Source organism: Camarhynchus parvulus, unplaced genomic scaffold (assembly GCF_901933205.1).
Source record: "Camarhynchus parvulus unplaced genomic scaffold, STF_HiC, whole genome shotgun sequence".
Taxonomy (NCBI): domain Eukaryota; kingdom Metazoa; phylum Chordata; class Aves; order Passeriformes; family Thraupidae; genus Camarhynchus; species Camarhynchus parvulus.
The window spans coordinates 44380-63811 of NW_022148710.1; the positions used below are offsets into that span (position 1 = coordinate 44380).

The window sequence follows — 19432 nt, forward strand, 5'->3', positions numbered from 1 at the left end:
GCGGGGAAACCCCCACCCGCCGGGGGCGGGCCGCGCGGCTATTGGTGGAGACTGCTATGACGTCACAAAAGGGGCGCGGTTTGCGGCCTTTCCCGCCCCTCATTGGGGTCACGTGGGCGCTGCCCCCCGGAAGTCTCGCGAGAGGCGGCGCAGCAAAGATGGCGGCGCCGGGGACGGAGGCGGCGGCGGGGCCGGGCCCGGGCCCGGGGCAGGTCCGGGAGCGAGCGGGGCCCGCGGGGCCCGGGGGCGGCACCGGGAACGGGCACGGGCGCGGGGGGACAGCGGGAAACCGGCCCCGTGAGGGGAGAGGGGGAACGGGGAACGGGAGCGGCACCGGGAACAGGAGCGGAGACCGGGAACTGCAACCGAGGACAGGGAACGGGAGCGGCGACCGGGAACCGCGACTGGAGACAGGGAATGGGAGCGGCACCGGAGAGTGGGAAAGGGACAGAGACAGGGACGGGGATCGGGACCGGGCACCGGGAACCGGGACCGGGCACCGGGAACCGGGACCGGGAGCGGGGACCGGGACAAGGAGCGGGGACCGGGACAGGGGAGGGGACAGAGGCACGCACGGGCACCGGGAATGGGGCAAGGTCCGCGGTCAAAGTCGGGGACCGGGAGCGGGGGAGGGACCGAGACCGAGAACGGGACCGAGAGCGGAACCGGGACCGAGAACGGGACCGGGATCAAGGACAGAGAAACGGAACTGGCTCCGGGAACGGCTCCGGGACCGGGACAGGACCGGACGGGCCGGGGCCGTGAAACGGAACCGGGAGTGGGATCGGGGCGGTACCGGGCCGGTGTTGGGATGGAATCGGGACGGGGCCGGTACCGGGCCGGTGTCGGTGACCGGGAATGGATCGGAACACGGCCGGTACCGGGCCGGTGTCACTGCCCAAGCTGGGATCGGTCCGGAACCGGTACCGGGCCGGTGGCGGTGATCAGGATGGGGCCGGTACCGGGCCGGTGCCGGTGACCGGGAAGGGATCAGGATGGGGCCGGTACCGGGGCAGAACCGGTGTCAGTGACCGGTCCCGGTCCCGCAGGTGTCCAGCAGGAACGGCACCGGTACCGGGATGGAATTGGGATGGGATGGGGTCAGTACTGGTACCGGTACCGGTGTCAGTGACCGGTTCAGGTCCCGCAGGTGACCGCAGGTGCTGGCAGCACCGGTACCGGGGTGGGATGGGGCGGTTACCGGGGCAGTACCGGTACCGGTGTCAGTGACCGGTCCCGGTCCCAGGAGTGTCCGGCAGGAACGGTACCGGTACCAGGGTCAGGGTTAGGATGGGATCAGTACCGGGTCAGTACCGATACCGGTACCGGTGTCAGTGACCGGTTCCGGTTCCGTTCCCGCAGGTGTCCAGCAGTAACGGCGCTGCCGGTACCGGTACCGGGATGGGGTCAGTACCGGTGTCAGTGACCGGTTCCGGTTCCGTTCCCGCAGGTGTCCAGCAGTAACAGTGGTGCAGTACCGGGGTGGGATGGGGTTGTTACCGGGTCAGTACCGGTTCCGGTTCTGTTCCCAGGTTTCCAGCAGTAATGGCGCTGCCAGTACCGGTACCGGTACCGGGTTGGGATCAGTACTGGGGCGGTACGTGCAGTGACGTAGTTGCCAAGACGGGAGACAACATAGACCTTTGCGCCACAGTAACGGTGCTGCCGGTACCGTACCGGGATGGGGTTGGGATCAGTACTGGGGCGGTACCGGTGTCAGTGACCGGTTCTGGTTCCGGTTTCAGGTTTCCAGCAGTAACGGTGCTGCCGGTACCGGTACCGGGGGTGTTACGAGACCGGTTCGTTCTGCAGGTTCCAGCAGTAACGGCGCTGCCGGTACCGGGGTGGGGTTGGGATCAGTACCGATACCGGTACCGGTGTCAGTGACCGGTTCCGGTTGCATTCCCGCAGGTGTCCGGCAGTAACGGTGCTGCCGGTACCGGTACCGGGATGGGGTTGGGATGGTTACCGGGTCAGTACCGGGTCAGTACCGGTTCTGGTTCTGTTCCCGCAGGTGTCCAGCAGTAACGGCGCTGCCGGTACCGGTACCGGGATGGGGTCAGGGTTAGGATGGGGTTGTTACCGGGTCAGTGACCGGTTCCGGTTCTGTTCCCAGGTTTCCAGCAGTAACGGCGCTGCCGGTACCGGTACCGGGATGGGGTTGGGGTCAGTACTGGGGCGGTACCGGTGTCAGTGACTGGTTCTGGTTCCGGTTTCAGGTTTCCAGCAGTAACGGCGCTGCCGGTACCGGTACCAGTACCGGGTTGGGATCAGTACTGGGGCGGTACCGGTGTCAGTGACCAGTTCTGGTTCCGGTTTCAGGTTTCCAGCAGTAATGGCGCTGCCGGGCCGGTACCGGGGTGGGATGGGCTTGTTACCGGGTCAGTACCGGTTCCGGTTCTGTTTTCAGGTGTCCAGCAGTAACGGCGCTGCCGGTACCGGGGTGGGGTTGGGATCAGTACCGATACGGTACCGGTGTCAGTGACCGGTTCCGGTTGCATTCCCGCAGGTGTCCGGCAGTAACGGCGCTGCCGGTACCGGTACCGGGATGGGGTTGGGATGGTTACCGGGTCAGTACCGGGTCAGTACCGGTTCCGGTTCTGTTCCCAGGTTTCCAGCAGTAACAGTGCTGCAGCACCGGTACCGGGATGGGGTTGGGATCAGTACAGGTACTGGTACCGGTGTCAATGACCGGTATTGGTTCCGTTCCCGCAGGTGTCCGGCAGTAACGGTGCTGCCGGTACCGGTACCGGGATGGGGTTGGGATCAGTACCGGGGTGGTTACCGGGTCAGTTCCGGTTCTGTTCCCAGGTTTCCAGCAGTAACGGTGCTGCCGGTACCGGTACCGGGATGGGGTTGGGATCAGTACCGGGGTGGTTACCGGGTCAGTGACCGGTTCCGGTTTCAGGTGTCCAGTATATTGCGCTGCCGGTCGGTTAGCCGGCAGGGGCAGCAGCAGCCGCAGCAGCCGCAGCCGGCACCGAACGCCTGGCAGGTGGTGAAAGGCGTCCTGTTCAGGTGAGAGCGGCGCCGAAGGGGTTAAAGGGGCTGGGACTGAAGGGGTTAAAGGGGCTGGCACTGAAGGGGTTAAAGGGGCTGGGACTGAAGGGGTTAAAGGGGCTGGCACTGGCACTGAAGGGGTTAAAGGGACTGGGACTGAAGGGGTTAAAGGGGCTGGCACTGGCACTGAAGGGGTTAAAGGGGTTGGGATTGGCACTGAAGGGGTTAAAGGGGCTGGGGCCGGTACTGAAGGGGTTAAAGGGGCTGGGATTGGCACTGAAGGGGTTAAAGGGACTGGCACTGAAGGGGTTAAAGGGGTTGGTATTGGCACTGAAGGGGTTAAAGGGGCTGGGACTGAAGGGGTTAAAGGGGCTGGGACTGAAGGGGTTAAAGGGGCTGGGACTGGCACTGAAGGGGTTAAAGGGGCTGGGACTGAAGGGGTTAAAGGGACCGGCACTGAAGGGGTTAAAGGGGCTGGGACTGAAGGGGTTAAAGGGGCTGGCACAGAAGGGGTTAAAGGGGCTGGGACCGGGATTGAAGGGGTTAAAGGGGTTGGGACTGAAGGGGTTAAAGGGGTTGGGACTGAAGGGGTTAAAGGGGCTGGGACTGGCACTGAAGGGGTTAAAGGGGCTGGGACCGGCACTGAAGGGGTTAAAGGGCCCCTGTTCAGGTGGGATTCGGGGCTGAAAGGGTTAAAGGGGCTGGGACTGGCACTGAAGGGGTTAAAGGGGCTGGGACTGGGACTGAAGGGGTTAAAGGGACTGGCACTGAAGGTTTAAAGGGGCTGGGAATGGCAGAGAAGGGGTTAAAGGGGCTGGGACCGGGATTGAAAGGGTTAAAGGGGTTGGGACTGAACGGGTTAAAGGGACCGGCACTGAGGGGGTTAAAGGGGCTGGGACTGAAGGGGTTAAAGGGGCTGGGACCGGCACTGAAGGGGTTAAAGGGGCTGGGACCGGCACTGAAGGGGTTAAAGGGCCCCTGTTCAGGTGGGATTCGGGGCTGAAAGGGTTAAAGGGGCTGGCACTGGCACTGAAGGGGTTAAAGGGGCTGGGACCGGCACTGAAGGGGTTAAAGGGGCTGGGACTGAAGGGGTTAAAGGGGCTGGGACCGGCACTGAAGGGGTTAAAGGGCCCCTGTTCAGGTGGGATTCGGGGCTGAAAGGGTTAAAGGGGTGGGATTTGGGACCGAAGGGGTTAAAGGGGCCCTGGGCATGGGGATTTTGGGGGAAAAATGGGAATTTTGGGAGGGAGGATCCGTGGAAATTGGGGATTTTTCGGGAAAGGGGAAAATCCCTGGGAAAGGAAATCCGTGGGAATTGGGATTTTTGGGAAATGGAATCCGTAGAAATGGGGATTTTTGGGAAGGGGGATCCACGGGGAATGGGGATTTTGGGGGCGAACCCATGGAAAAAGGGGATTTTTTGGGGAATGGAGTCCATGGAAATGGGGATTTTTGGGAAATAGAATCGATGGGAAAAGGGAATTTTTGGGGAATAGAATCGATGGAAATGGGCATTTTTGGGAAGGGGAAAATCCCTGGGAAGGAAAATCTATGGAAAAAAGAAAAATTTTTGGGAGGGAATCCACGGAAAAGGGAATTTTTGGGAAATAAAATTCACATAAAAAAGGAATTTTTGGGAAATAGAATTGATGGAAACGGGGATTTTTGGGAAGGGGAAAACGCCTGGGAAAGAAAATTTGTGGAAAAAAGAAAAATTTTTGGGAGGGGATCCATGGAAAAGGGGATTTTTGGGAAATAGAATCGATGGGAAAAGGGAATTTTTGGGAAGGGGAAAATTCCTGGGAAGGAAAATTTGTGGAAAAAAGAAAAATTTTTGGGAGGGGAATCCATGGAAAAGGGGATTTTTGGGAAATAGAATCGATGGGAAAAGGGAATTTTTGGGAAGGGGAAAATTCCTGGGAAGGAAAAATTTGTGGAAAAAAGAAAAATTTTTGGGAGGGGAATCCACGGAAAAGGGGATTTTTGGGAAATAGAATCCACATAAAGAAGAAATTTTTGGGAAATAGAATCGATGGGAAAAGGGAATTTTTGGGAAGAGATAATCCACAGGAAAAGGGGATTTTTGGGAAGGGAATCCACAGAAAAGGGAATTTTTGGAAAACAGATTTTATGGAAAAGGAGATTTTTGGGAAGGACGAATGCCCGGGAACGCAAATCCACGGAAATCAAATTTTTTTTAGGGAAGATCCACAGGAAGCAAAAAGGATCGATGGGAATCAAAACCCCAACCAAAAAAAATTCCCAAAAATTGGGAAAACGCCGATTTTCCGGGAAGGGCGGGGGCCGAGCCCGGCAGAATTCCCGAGGATTTTTCCCGAGGATTTTTGCCGAGGATTTTTGCCGATTTTTGCCGATGCTTTTTCCCGCAGGATTTTCATCATCTGGGCCATCTCCAGCTGGTTCCGCAGAGCGCCGGCGGCGCCGGAGAGCAACGGGAGCGGCGGCAGCGGCCGCAGCCCCAGCAGGAACCTGTTCCCCAAGGACACCCTCATGGTGGGATTTGGGATTTGGGATTTGGGATTGTGGGATTTGGGATTGGGGATTTGGGATTTGGGATTAAATCTAGGATTGGGATTAAATCTGGGACTGCAATTAAATCTGGGTTTGGGATTGGGGATTTGGGATCAGATCTGGGAGCAGCGGCAGCGGCCGCAGCCCCAGCAGGAACCTGTTCCCCAAGGACACCCTCGTAGTGGGATTTGGCATTATGGGATTAAATCTGGGATATGGGATTATGGGATTTGGGAATTTGGGATTATGGGATTGGGGATTTGGGATTTGGGAATTTGGGATCTGGGAGCGGCGGCAGCGGCCGCAGCCCCAGCAGGAACCCCAAGGACACCCTCATGGTGGGATTTGGGATTTGGGATTGTGGGATTTGGGATTTGGGATTAAATCTGGGATTTGGGATTGTGGGATTTGGGAATTTGGGATTATGGGGATTTGGGATTTGGGATTAAATCTGGGATTTGGGATTGTGGGATTTGGGATTGTGGGATTTGGGATTGGGATTGTGATTTGGGATCAGATCTGGGAGCAGCGGCAGCGGCCGCAGCCCCAGCAGGAACCTGTTCCCCAAGGACACCCTCATGGTGGGGCTATGGGATTTGGGATTTGGGATTTGGGATTGTGGGATTGTGGGATTTGGGATTAAATCTGGGATTGCGATTAAATCTGGGATTGGGATTACGGGATTTGGAATTTGGGATTTGGGAGCGGCGGGAGCGGCCGCAGCCCCAGCAGGAACCTGTTCCCCAAGGACACCCTCATGGTGGGGCTGGGATTATGGCATTATGGGATTAAATCTGGGATTGGGATTATGGGATTTGGGATTTGGGATTTGGGATTATGGGATTTGGGAATTTGGGATGTGGGAGCGGCGGCAGCGGCCGCAGCCCCAGCAGGAACCTGTTCCCCAAGGACACCCTCATGGTGGGGCTATGGGATTTGGGATTTGGGATTGTGGGATTTGGGATTTGGGATTAAATCTGGGATTGCGATTAAATCTGGGATTGGGATTGGGGATTTGGGATTTGGAATTGGGGATTTGGGAGCGGCGGCAGCGGCCGCAGCCCCAGCAGGAACCTGTTCCCCAAGGACACCCTCGTGGTGGGATTTGGATTATGGGATTGGGATTTGGGATTGGGATTGTGGGATTTGGGATCAGATCGGGGAGCGGGGGCTGAATTCCTGGGATTTTGGGGCTCATTCTCAGGAATTTGTGATTGAATTTGGGATTTTGGGATTAAATGGGATTTGGGATTTTGATTGGGAATTTGGGATTTTGGGGATTCTGGGATTTTTGGGATTAGCTCCTGGGATTTTTGAGCTGAATTTGGGATTTTGGGACTCTTCCGATGGGATTTTTTCGGGTTGAATTGCAGGATTTGGGCTGAATTCCCAGGATTTTCCCAAGGCCTCATGGTGCTAGGGATTTGTTTGGGGAATTCGGGGATTTTGGGATTCATTGTAGGAATTTTGAGCTGAATTTCAGGGATTTTTGAGCTGAATTCTGGGGGATTTTGGGCAAATTCAGGTAATTTTTGGGCAGCATTCCCGACTTTTTCGCAGAATTGGCTGGGATTTTTTGGGATAATCTGGGATTTTGGGGTGATTGGGATTTGGGATTGGATTATGGATTTTGGGTGAATTTGGGATGTGGGGCTGAACCAATTCCAAGCATATTGGGCGAGGATTGGGATTGTTTTGGGATAATTCTGGGGCGTAAATTTGGGGGGATTGGGGATTTGGGATTTTTTTGGATGAGGCGGCGGGATTTTTGAGCTGAATTCCCAGAGGACACTTTTGGGTGGAATTTGGATTTTGGGACTTGCCATTGGGATTTTATTGGGATGAATTGGGGGGATTGGGGCTGAATTCCTGGGATTTTGGGGCTCATTCTCAGGAATTTTTGAGCTGAATTTCAGGGATTTTTGAGCTGAATTCCGGGGAATTTCTGAGCTGAATTCCCAGGATTTTTGGGCTGAATTCCCATGGAATTTTTGGGCTGAGCTCCTGGGATTTTTTGAGCTGAATTCCCAGGATTTTGGGACTCCTTCCCAAGGATTTTTTCAGGTTGAATTCCCAGGATTTTTGGGCTGAATTCCCAGGATTTTGGGGGCTCATTCCCAGGATTTTTTGGGCTGAATTCCGGCGATTTTGGGATTCATTCCCAGGAATTTTTGAGCTGAATTTCAGGGATTTTTGAGCTGAATTCTGGGGAATTTTTGGGCCAAATTCCAGGTAATTTTTGGGCAGAATTCCCGGGATTTTCGGGCAGAATTCCTGGGATTTTTTTTGGGCTGAATTCTCAGGATTTTCGGGCTGAATTCCTGGGATTTCAGGGCTGAATTCCCGGGATTTTCGGGCTGAATTCCTGGGATTTTTTGGGCTGAATTCCCAGGATTTTGGGACTCCTTACCGAGGATTTTATTGGGCTGAATTCCCGGGATTTTTGGGCTGAATTCCGAGGAATTTGGGGCAGAATTCCTGGGATTTTTTTGGGGGGCTGAATTCCCGGGATTTTTGAGCTGAATTCCCAGGATTTTTTGGGCTGAATTCCCAGGATTTTGGGACTCCTTCCCAAGGATTTTATTGGGCTGAATTCCCGGGATTTTTGGGCTGAATTCCTGGGATTTTTTGAGCTGAATTCCCAGGGATTTTCGGGCTGACTTCCTGGGATTTTTTCGGGCTGAATTCCCGGGATTTTTGACCTGAATTCGCAGGATTTTTGGGCAGAATTCCTGGGATTTTTTGAGCTGAATTCCCGGGATTTTTTGGGCTGAATTCCCAGGATTTTGGGACTCCTTCCCAAAGATTTTTTCGGGCTGAATTCCCGGGATTTTTGAGATGAATTCCGGGGAATTTTTGAGATGAGTTCTCGGGATTTTCGGGCTGACTTCCTGGGATTTCAGGGCTGAATTCCGGGGAATTTTTGGGCAGAATTCCTGGGATTTTTTTGGGCTGAATTCCCGGGATTTTTGAGCTGAATTCCCGGGATTTTTGAGCTGAATTCGATTTTTGAGCTGAATTCCCGGGATTTTGGGCCTCTCTCTCCCGCAGGATCTCTACGTTTACATCTCGGAGCACGAGCACTTTACGGATTTCAACGTCAGCTCCGCCCTTTTCTGGGAAAAACGGGATTTGGTCTACGGGGACTGGACCAGCGGCGAGAACTCGGACGGCTGCTACGAGCACTCCGGGGAGGTGGACATCTCCCAGGTGGGAATTCCCAAAATTCCAGGAATTCTTGGAATTCTGGGGTCTGGGAATGGGAATTTGGGACAGTTGTGGGGAGATTTGGGGTCTGGGAATGGAGATTTGGGGTGGGGAAAAGGGAATTTGGGGTCGGGAAAAGGGAATTCCAGGTGGGACTTCAGGAATTCTGGGGTCTTCTTCTGGTGGACATCTCCCAGGTGGGAATTCCCAAAATTCCAGGAATTCTTGGAATTCTGGGCTCTTCCCAAGGGATTTTTGGGGCGGTTCTGAGGGGATTTGGGGTCTGGGAATGGAGATTTGGGGTCGGGAAAAGGGAATTTGGGGTGGGGAAAAAGGGAATTCCGACGGCTGCTACGAGCACTTTGGGGAGGTGGGCATCTCCCAGGTGGGAATTCCCAAAATTCCAGGAATTCTTGGAATTCTGGGCTCTTCCCAAGGGATTTTTGGGGCGGTTCTGAGGGGATTTGGGGTCTGGGAATGGAGATTTGGGGTCGGGAAAAGGGAATTTGGGGTGGGGAAAAGGGAATTCCGACGGCTGCTACGAGCACTTTGGGGAGGTGGACATCTCCCAGGTGGGAATTCCGGGAATTTTGGGAATTCTGGGATCTGGGAATGGGAATTTGGGGCGGTTCTGAGGGGATTTGGGGTCAGGAAAAGGGGATTTGGGGTTGGGAAAAGGGAATTTGGGGTTGGGAAAAGGGGATTCCAGATGGGAGTGGGAATTTTGGGGTTTTCCTGAGGGATTTGGGGTCTGGGACAAGGGAATTCCAGGTGGGATTTCAGGAATTCTGGGGTTTTCCCAAGGGATTTTGGGGCGGTTCTGAGGGGATTTGGGGTCTGGGAATGGAGATTTGGGATCAGGAAAAGGGAATTTGGGGTTGGGAAAAAGGGAATTCCAGGTGGGACTTCAGGAATTCTGGGGTCTTCTTCTGGTGGACATCTCCCAGGTGGGAATTCCCAAAATTCCAGGAATTCTTGGAATTCTGGGCTCTTCCCAAGGGATTTTTGGGGCGGTTCTGAGGGGATTTGGGGTCTGGGAAAAGGGAATTTGGGATGGGGAAAAGGGAATTCCAGGTGGGAGTGGGAATTTTGGGATTTTCCCAAGGGATTTGGGATTGGGGTTTTTCCTGAGGTTTTTCCAGGTTTTTTCCCAGGGTTCTCCTGGGTTTTTAGGAAGTTTTTCCTGGGGTTTTTGGAGGCTTGTTCCCAAGATTTTTCAGTGTTTTTCTCAGGATTTTCCCAAGTATTTTTCCCGAGGTTTTTCCGGGGTTCTTCAGGGTTTTCCCGAGGTTTTTCCCGGATTTTTTTCCTGATTTTTCCCAGGGTTTTTGGGGGCTTTCCCCCGAGGTTTCTCCAGGATTTTCCACGGGTTTTTTCCCAGGTTTTTCCAGGTTTTTTGGGAAGTTTTTTCCGGGATTTTTCAATGTTTTTGGAGGGTTGTTCCCAGGATTTTTTAATGCTTTTCTCAGGATTTTCCCAAGTATTTTTCCCGAGGTTTTTCCGGGGTTTTTCAGGGTTTTCCCGAGGTTTTTCCCGGATTTTTTTCCTGATTTTTTCCAGGCTTTTTGGGGACTTTCCCCCGAGGTTTCTCCAGGATTTTCCACGGGTTTTTCCCAGAATTTCCCAGGGTTTTTTCCCGGTTTTTTAAGAGATTTTCCCCAGTTTTTTCCCAGGGTTTTTCCGGGTTTTTTAAGAGATTTTTTTCCAGGGTTTTTCTGGGTTTAGGAGATTTTCCCCCAGGGTTTTTAAAGAGATTTTCCCCAGGATTTTTCCAGGGCTTTTCTTGCTCTTTTCCCCAATTTTTTTTCCCCGTGATTTTTCCCAACCTTTTCCCTGTTTTTTATGGGTTTTTTTCCCCCGGAATTTCGCGCAGAGCGTGCAGAGGAACGGCTCCATCTACGTGCACGTCTACTTCACCAAGAGCGGCTTCCACCCCGACCCGCGGCAGAAAAGCCTCTACCGGCGCCTGGCCACCGTGCACACCTCCAGGAGTACGGAATGCCGGGAATTCCGGGATATTTCTGGGAATTTCTGGGAATTTCTGGGAAATTTCTGGGAATTCCTGAGCTTTGGGATCCAAATTCCCCCAGGAACAGCCCCAAATCCCTTGGGAATTGGGCAATTCCCAGGAATTCCCGATTTTTGGGATCCAAATCCCCTGGGAGCGGCCCCAAATCCCTTGGGAATGAGGCAATTCCCAGGAATTCCCGATTTTTGGATTCCAAATCCCTTGGGAATGGGGAAAATCCCAGGAATTCCCGATTTTTGGATTCCAAATCCCTTGGGAATGGCCCCAAATCCCCCAGGAACGGCCCCAAATCCCTTGGGAATGGGGCAATTCCCAGGAATTCCCAATTTTCAAGATCCAAATCCCCCTAGGATGTCCCTAAATCCCTTGGGAACAGGGAAATTCCCAGGAATTCCCGATTTTTGGGATCCAAATTTCCCCAGGAACGGCCCCAAATCCCCCAGGAATGGGGCAATTCCCAGGAATTCCCAATTTTTGGGTTCCAAATCCCTTGGGAATGGGGTTGGGATCAGCCCTGGCCACTGTGCACAGCTCCAGGAGTACGGAATTCCGGAAATTCCGGGAATTTCTGGGAATTTCTGGAATTTCTGGGAAATTTCTGGGAATTCCTGAGCTTTGGGATCCAAATTCCCCCAGGAACGGCCCCAAATCCCTTGGGAATTGGGCAATTCCCAGGAATTCCCGATTTTTGCGTCAAATCAACCCCCAAATCCTTGGGAGAGAATCCCAGGAATTCCCAATTTTTGGGATCCAAATCCCCAAGGAACGGCCCCAAATCCCTTGGGAATTGGGCAATTCCCAGGAATTCCCAATTTTTGGGTTCCAAATCCCTTGGGAATGGGGAAAATCCCAGGAATTCCCGATTTTTGGATTCCAAATCCCTTGGGAACGGCCCCAAATCCCCCAGGAACGGCCCCAAATCCCTTGGGAATGGGGCAATTCCCAGGAATTCCCGATTTTCAAGATCCAAATCCCCCTAGGATGTCCCTAAATCCCCCAGGAACGGGCAAATTCCCAGGAATTCCCAATTTTTGGGTTCCAAATCCCTTGGGAATGGGGCAATTCCCAGGAATTCCCAATTTTCAAGATCCAAATCCCCCTAGGATGTCCCTAAATCCCTCGGGAACACGAAAATTCCCAGGAATTCCCAATTTTTGGGATCCAAATCCCTTGGGAATGGGGTTGGGATCAACCCTGGGTACCGTGCACAGCTCCAGGAGTACGGAATGCCGGGAATTCCGGGAGTTCTGGGAATTTCTGGGAATTCCTGAGCTTTGGGCCCCAAATCCCCCAGGAACAGGGAAAATCCCAGGAATTCCCGATTTTTGGGATCCAAATTTCCCCCAGGAACGGCCCCAAATCCCTTGGGAATGGGGCAATTCCCAGGAATTCCCAATTTTCAAGATCCAAATCCCCCTAGGATGGCCCTAAATCCCTCGGGAACAGGGAAATTCCCAGGAATTCCCAATTTTTGGGTTCCAAATCCCTTGGGATTCCAGGAATTCCCAATTTTTGAGATCCAAATCCCCCTAGAATGTCCCTAAATCCCTTGGGAACAGGGAAATTCCCAGGAATTCCCAATTTTTGGGTTCCAAATTCCTACGGGAATGGGAGGGATCCAATTTTTCCTAATCCCATTTTTTCCTTTTTTTCCCATTTTTCCCCCATTTTCCCCATTTTCCCCCATTTTTCCATTTTCCCATTTTTTCCTGCCCTTTTTTCTCTTTTTCCCCATTTCCCCCAATTTTTCCATTTTGTTTTCCCCATTTACTCCCCATTTTTCCCGTTTTTCCCCATTTTTCCCCCATTTTTCCTATTTTCCCCCATTTTCTCCTCCATTTTCCCCCATTTTTCCCTTTTATTTTCCACCATTTTTCCCTATTATTTTCGCTATTTTTCCGTTTTATTTTCCCCATTTTTCCCCCCATTTTTCCTTTTTATTTTCCCCCATTTTTCCCCCAATTTCCCCCATTTTTCCCCCATTTTTTCCCATTTTCCCCTCTTATTTTTCCCTTTGTTCCCCATTTTTTCCTGCCCTTTTTGTTCCCATTTTCCCATTTTTTCCCAATTTTTTCCCAATTTTTTCCCCCATTTTTCCTTTTTATTTTCCCCCATTTTTGCCTTATAATTTCCCCATTCCTCCCCCATTTTTCCTCCATTTTTCCCTCATATTTTCCCCATTTTTCCCCCTTTTTTCCCTTTTATTTTCCACCATTTTTCCCTATTATTTTCGCTATTTTTTTTCCTTTTATTTTCCCCATCTTTCCCCCCATTTTTCCCTTTTATTTTCCCCATTTTTCCCCATTTCCCCCCCATTTTCCTTTTTATTTTCCCCCATTTTCCTTTTTATTTTCCCCCATTTTTCCCCCATTTTTTCCCATTTTCCCCTCTTATTTTTCCCTTTGTTCCCCATTTTTTCCTGCCCTTTTTGTTCCCATTTTCCCATTTTTTCCCAATTTTTCCCCAATTTTTTCCCCCATTTTTCCCTTTTATTTTCCCCCATTTTTGCCTTATAATTTCCCCATTTTCCCCCATTTTTCCCTTTTATTTTCCACCCCTTTTTCCCTATTATTTTCGCTATTTTTTTTCCTTTTATTTTCCCCATCTTTCCCCCCATTTTTCCCTTTTATTTTCCCTGTTTTTCCCCATTTTTCCCCCATTTTTCCCTTTTTATTTTCCCCCATTTTTCCCCCTTTTTTTTTTCCCTAATTTTTCCCCTTTTTTTCCCATTTTCCCTCTTTTTTTCCTTTTTCCCCATTTTTTTCCTGCCCTTTTTGTTTCCCATTTTCCCATTTTTTCCCAATTTTTTCCCAATTTTTTCCCCCATTTTTCCCTTTTATTTTCCCCCATTTTTGCCTTATAATTTCCCCATTTTCCCCCATTTTTCCCTTTTATTTTCCACCCTTTTTCCCTATTATTTTCGCTATTTTTCCCTTTTATTTTCCCCATTTTCCCCCATTTTTCCCTTTTATTTTCCCTGTTTTTCCCCATTTTTCCCCCCATTTTTCCCTTTTATTTTCCCCCATTTTTCCTTTTTATTTTCCCCCATTTTTTCCCCCAATTTCCCCTTTTTTTCCCCTTTTTCCTCCCATTTTCCCCTCTTATTTTTCCCCATTTTTTCCTGCCCTTTTTGTTCCCATTTTCCCATTTTTTCCCAATTTTTTCCCAATTTTTTCCCCCATTTTTCTCTTGTATTTTCCCCCATTTTTGCCTTATAATTTCCCCATTTTTCCCCCATTTTTTCCCTTTTATTTTTCCCATTTTTCCCTCATATTTTCCCCATTTTCCCCATTTTCCCTCATATTTTCCCCATTTTTCCCCATTTTTTTTCCCATTTTTTCCCATTTTTCCCTCAGTGATCAACAAATACAAACGGAGGCGATTCCAGAAAACCAAAAATCTCCTGACGGGAGAGACCGAGGCCGACCCCGAGATGATCAAGGTGGGAATTGCCCCAGTTGGGAAATTCTGGGGATTTTTTTGGGGAATTTTGGGTTTTTTTAGGGATTTTTGGGGGGAATTTTTGGGGTTTTTGGAGCATTTTTGGTGGGGATTTTTCCTGAGATTTTGGGGTTTTTTGGAGCATTTTTTGGGTCTTTTTGGGATTTTTTTTTTTTAATATTTTTGGGGTTCTTTGGGGGGATTTTTTGGGTCTTTTTGGGGATTTTTTGGGTTTTTTTAAAATATTTTTGGGGTTCTTTGGGGGGAATTTTTGGGTCTTTTTGGGGATTTTTGGGGGTTTTTATTTATATTTTTGAGGGTTTTTGGGGGGATTTTTTGGGTCTTTTTGGGGATTTTTTTGGTTTTTTTTTATATTTTTGAGGGTTTTTTGGGGGGATTTTTTGGGTCTTTTTGGGGGATTTTTTGTTTTTTATATTTTTGAGGGTTTTGGGGGATTTTTTGGGTCTTTTGGGATTTTTTGGGGTTTTTGTAATATTTTTGGGGTTTTTGGGGATTTTTGGGACTTCTTGGGGATTTTTTTTTGATTTTGATTTTTAAAAAAATATTTTTTAAAATATTTTTAGGGTTTTTTGGGGGGATTTTTTGGGTCTTTTTGGGGATTTTTTTGGGTTTTTTAAAATATTTTTGAGGGGTTTTTGGGGGATTTTTTGGGATTTTTGGGATTTTTTTGGTTTTTTTTTAATATTTTTGGTGTTTTTTGGGGGGATTTTTTGGAACTTTTTTGGGATTTTTTGGGTTTTTTTTAAATAATTTTGGGGTTTTTTGGGGGGGATTTTTTGGGGATTTTTTTGATTTTTTTTTGCAGGTTTTTTGGGCGATTGTTTTATTTTTGGAATTTTTTCTTTTGGGGGATTTTTTTTGTTTTTCTGGGGATTTTTTTGGCATTTGGGGGAAGTTTTGGAGCGAATTTTTTTTAATTTTTGGGGGGGTTTTAGGGGATATTTTGGGGGGGAATTTTTGGGATTTTTGGGGTAATATTTTTAGTGTTTTTGGGGATTTTTTGGCATTTGGTGGGGGTTGGGATTATTGGGGCATTTTCGGGGTTTTTTAAGCGGTTTTGGGTTTTTTGAGGGGATTTTTTGGGCTTTTTTTGGGAGATTTTGGGGCTTTTGGGGGATTTTTGGGGGAATTTTTTGGTGTTTTTTAAATAATTCTGAGGTTTTTTAGGAGTTCTAGGGTCTTTTTGGGGGACTTTTTTTGTTTGTTTTGTTTTGTTTTGCTTCTGTTTTTGGTTTTTGGGGCAGGTTTGGTTGGGGTTTTTTTGGGTTTTTTGGTTTTCTGGGGATTTTTTTGGGGGTTTTTTTTTTTTTTTTTGTTTTGGTTTTTTTTGTTTTTTTTTTATTTTATTTTTTTTTTTTAAATTTTTTTGGGGTTATTTTTTTTGTGTTTTCCTGCCAACCCTGCGCTTTTCCCCTGCAGAGAGCCGAGGATTTCGGGCCGGTCGAGGTCATTTCCCACTGGCACCCCAACCTGACCATCAACATGGTGGATGACCACACGCCCTGGGTCAAGGGCAGCGTGCCCCCGCCCCTGGACCAGTGTGAGCAGCCAGAATTCCCAGTTTTCCAAAAAATTCCCAAAAATTGGAAAATTCCCAGAAAAACCAAAAAATCCCATTAAAAACGGGGCTGGGTTGGGATTGTGGGGTCCCAGTTCATCCCAGTTCATCCCAGTTCATCTCTGGGTCAGGGGCAGTGTTTCCCACCCTGGACCAGTGTGAGCAGCCAGAATTTTGTGTTTTCCTGAAAAAATTCCCCAAAAATGGAAAATTCCCATAAAAAACCAAAAAATTCCCATTAAAAATGGGGCGGTTGTTGTGCCACCCCTCTCCCCTCCCACATTATTGGCAGTTTTCCCCCCTAGTTACCATTACCAGAATTGTGGGGCCCTAGTTTCCTGTTCATAAAAATTCCCCAAAAAATGGAAAATTTCCTATAAAAACAAATAATTCCCATTAAAAACGGGGCTGGGTTGGGATTGTGGGGTCCCAGTTCATCCCAGTTCATCCCAGTTCATCCCAGTTCCTCCCATTCCCAATCCCTAATTAATTTATTCCCGTTATTAATGAAGCTATTCCATTATTAATGATTTTTCCTATTGCCAACCCCATTTCCCCCAATTTTCCTGGGGTTTTTTCCCATTTTCCCCCTTTTTTCCATTTTTTCCTGGTCCTAATCTCATTTTCCCCCGTTTTCCCCATTCCCAATCCCATTTTTCCCATTCCCAACCCCATTTTTCCCCATTTCTCCCCCATTTCCCCCCATTTTTCCCATTCCCAACCCCATTTTCCCCATTTATTCCCCATTTTTTCTGTTCCAAATCCCATTTTTTCCCCACTTTCCCCCATTTTTTTTCCATTCCAAACCCCATTTATTCCCCATTTTCCCCCCATTTCCCCCCATTTCCTCCATTTTCCCCCATTTATTCCCATTTTCCCCATTTTCCCCCCATTTTCCCAATTTCTCCCTCATTCTCCCCCATTTTTTCTCTTCCAAATCCCATTTTTCCCCATTTCCCCCCATTTTCCCCCATTTATTCCCCATTTTCCCCATTCCCAACCCCATTTATTCCCCATTTTCCTCTTTCCCAACCCCATTTATTCCCATTTTTCCCCAATTATTCCCATTTTTCCCCATTTTCCCCCCATTTATTCCAATTTTCCCCCATTTCCCCCCATTTATTCCCATTCCCAACCCCATTTATTCCCCATTTATTCCCCATTTCCCCCCATTTCCCCCATTTATTCCCATTTTTCCCCCATTTATTCCCCATTTCCCCCCATTTATTCCCCATTTATTCCCCATTTCCCCCCTATTTCCCCATTCCCAACCCCATTTATTCCCCATTTCCCCCCATTTATTCCCATTTTCCCCATTTTTTCCCTATTTCCCCCATTTTACCCCCATTTATTCCCATTTTCCCCCCATTTCCCCCATTCCCAACCCCATTGATCCCCATTTTACCCCCATTTATTCCCATTTTTCCCCATTTTCCCCCCATTTTCCCATTTTTTTCCCTATTTCCCCATTCCCAACCCCATTTATCCCCATTTTACCCCATTTATTCCCATTCCCAACCCCATTCATTCCCCATTCATTCCCCATTTCCCCCCATTCATTCCCCATTCATTCCCCATTTCCCCATTCATTCCCCATTCATTCCCCATTCATTCCCCATTTCCCCCCATTCATTCCCCATTCATTCCCCATTCATTCCCCATTCATTCCCCATTCATTCCCCATTTCCCCCCATTCATTCCCCATTCATTCCCCATTCATTCCCCATTCATTCCCCATTCATTCCCCATTCATTCATTTCCCATTCATTCCCCATTCATTCCCCATTTCCCCCATTCATTTCCCCATTCATTCCCCATTCATTCCCCATTCATTCCCCATTCATTTCCCCATTTCCCCATTCATTCCCCATTCATTCCCCATTCATTTCCCCATTCATTTCCCCATTCATTCCCCATTTCCCCATTCATTCCCCATTCATTCCCCATTCATTCCCCATTTCCCCATTCATTCCCCATTCATTCCCCATTCATTCCCCATTTCCCCCCATTCATTCCCCATTCATTCCCCATTCATTCCCCATTTCCCCATTCATTCCCCATTCATTTCCCCATTTCCCCATTCATTCCCCATTTCCCCATTCATTCCCCATTTCCCCATTCATTCCCCATTCATTCCCCATTTCCCCCCATTCATTCCCCATTCATTCCCCATTCATTCCCCATTTTCCCCCGATTTCTCCCGCCAGACGTGAAGTTCGACGCGCTGAGCGGGGATTACTTCCCCATCCTGTACTTCAACGATTACTGGAACCTGCAGCGCGATTACTTCCCCATCAACGAGAGCGTGCGGCGCCTGCCCTTCCGTCTGTCCTTCTGCCCGCTGTCGCTGTGGCGCTGGCAGCTCTACGCGCGCAGAGCTCGCGCAGCCCCTGGAACTTCCTGGGCGAGGAGCTCTACGAGCAGAGCGACGAGGAGCAGGACTCCGTCAAGGTACAAATTCCACACTTTCCCTGAGTTTTCCATTTTTTTCCTGATTTTTTGGGGTTTTCCTGGGGCTTTGTGGGGATTTTTCCCGATTTTTCTATGATTTTTCCTGATTTTTCTGCAATTTTTCCCACTTTTTGTACATTTTTCCCCAGTATTTTTCTACAATTTTCCCAATTTTTCTATGATTTTTCCTGAGTTTTCTACAATTTTTCTACAAATTTTCCCAATATTTTTCCCAATTTTTCTACAATTCTTCCCAATATTTTTCCCAATTTTTGTACATTTTGTCTACAATTTTTCCTGATTTTTCTACAATTTTTCTACGAATTTTCCCAGTATTTTTCCCAATTTTTCTACAATTTTTCCCTGATTTTTCTACCATTTTCCCAATATTTTTCCCAATTTCTGTACAATTTTTCCCAATATTTTTCCCGATTTTTCTACAATTTTTCCCGATTTTTCTACAATTTTTCCCAATATTTTTCCCAATTTTTCCCGATTTTTGGGGGGTTTTTGCTGGGGATTTTTCGGGGTTTTTACGCGTTTTGGCGCAGAGCTCGCGCAGCCCCTGGAACTTCCTGGGCGAGGAGCTCTACGAGCAGAGCGACGAGGAGCAGGACTCCGTCAAGGTACAAATTCACTTTTCTGCACTTTTCCCAATTTTTCCCGATTTTTCCCATTTTTTTCGGACGTTTTTTGGGGACTTAGTGTGGATTTTTCCATGATTTTTCCTCATTTTTCTACAATTTTTCCCAATATTTTTAGAATTTTTCCTGGGATTTTGCCTGGGTTTTTTTAGGAGTTTAGTGCAGATTTTTTCAGGGTTTTTTGGAGGTTTTGTGCAGATTTTTTCCTCTTTTTTCTCCATTTCCCTCCCCCGTTTTATTAGGAATTTAGTGCAGATTTTTCCCAATATTTTTCCTGATTTTTCTGGGGTTTTTGGGGAGCTTTGTAGGGATTTTTCCTGATTTTTCTACAATTTTTCCCAATAATTTTCCCAATTTTTGTACAATTTTTCCACAAATTTCCCCAATATTTTTCCCACTTTTTCTACAATTTTTCCCAGTATTTTTCCCAATTTTTCTACAATTTTTCCCTGATTTTTCTACAAATTTTTCCCAATAAATTTCCCAATTTTTCTACAATTTTTTCCAGTAATTTCCCTGATTTTTATATAATTTTTCCCAATTTTTGTA

General features: G+C 48.5%; 1 protein-coding gene across 1 annotated transcript in view; it reads left to right on the forward strand.

The window, feature by feature from the left end:
* The first annotated feature begins 158 nt into the window (after positions 1 to 158).
* The window catches only part of CLPTM1 (CLPTM1 regulator of GABA type A receptor forward trafficking), a 30662-nt gene continuing 11388 nt past the window's right edge, over positions 159 to 19432 (forward strand). The window contains 18 exon segments of the mRNA XM_030970791.1: positions 159 to 923; positions 1363 to 1393; positions 1451 to 1460; positions 1533 to 1673; positions 1746 to 1836; positions 1912 to 1942; positions 2117 to 2126; positions 2220 to 2352; positions 2411 to 2469; positions 2611 to 2740; positions 2909 to 3018; positions 5391 to 5514; positions 8584 to 8742; positions 10613 to 10730; positions 14125 to 14210; positions 15650 to 15770; positions 17996 to 18165; positions 18791 to 18865. Coding sequence (XP_030826651.1) covers positions 159 to 923; positions 1363 to 1393; positions 1451 to 1460; positions 1533 to 1673; positions 1746 to 1836; positions 1912 to 1942; positions 2117 to 2126; positions 2220 to 2352; positions 2411 to 2469; positions 2611 to 2740; positions 2909 to 3018; positions 5391 to 5514; positions 8584 to 8742; positions 10613 to 10730; positions 14125 to 14210; positions 15650 to 15770; positions 17996 to 18165; positions 18791 to 18865 — 2364 coding nt within the window.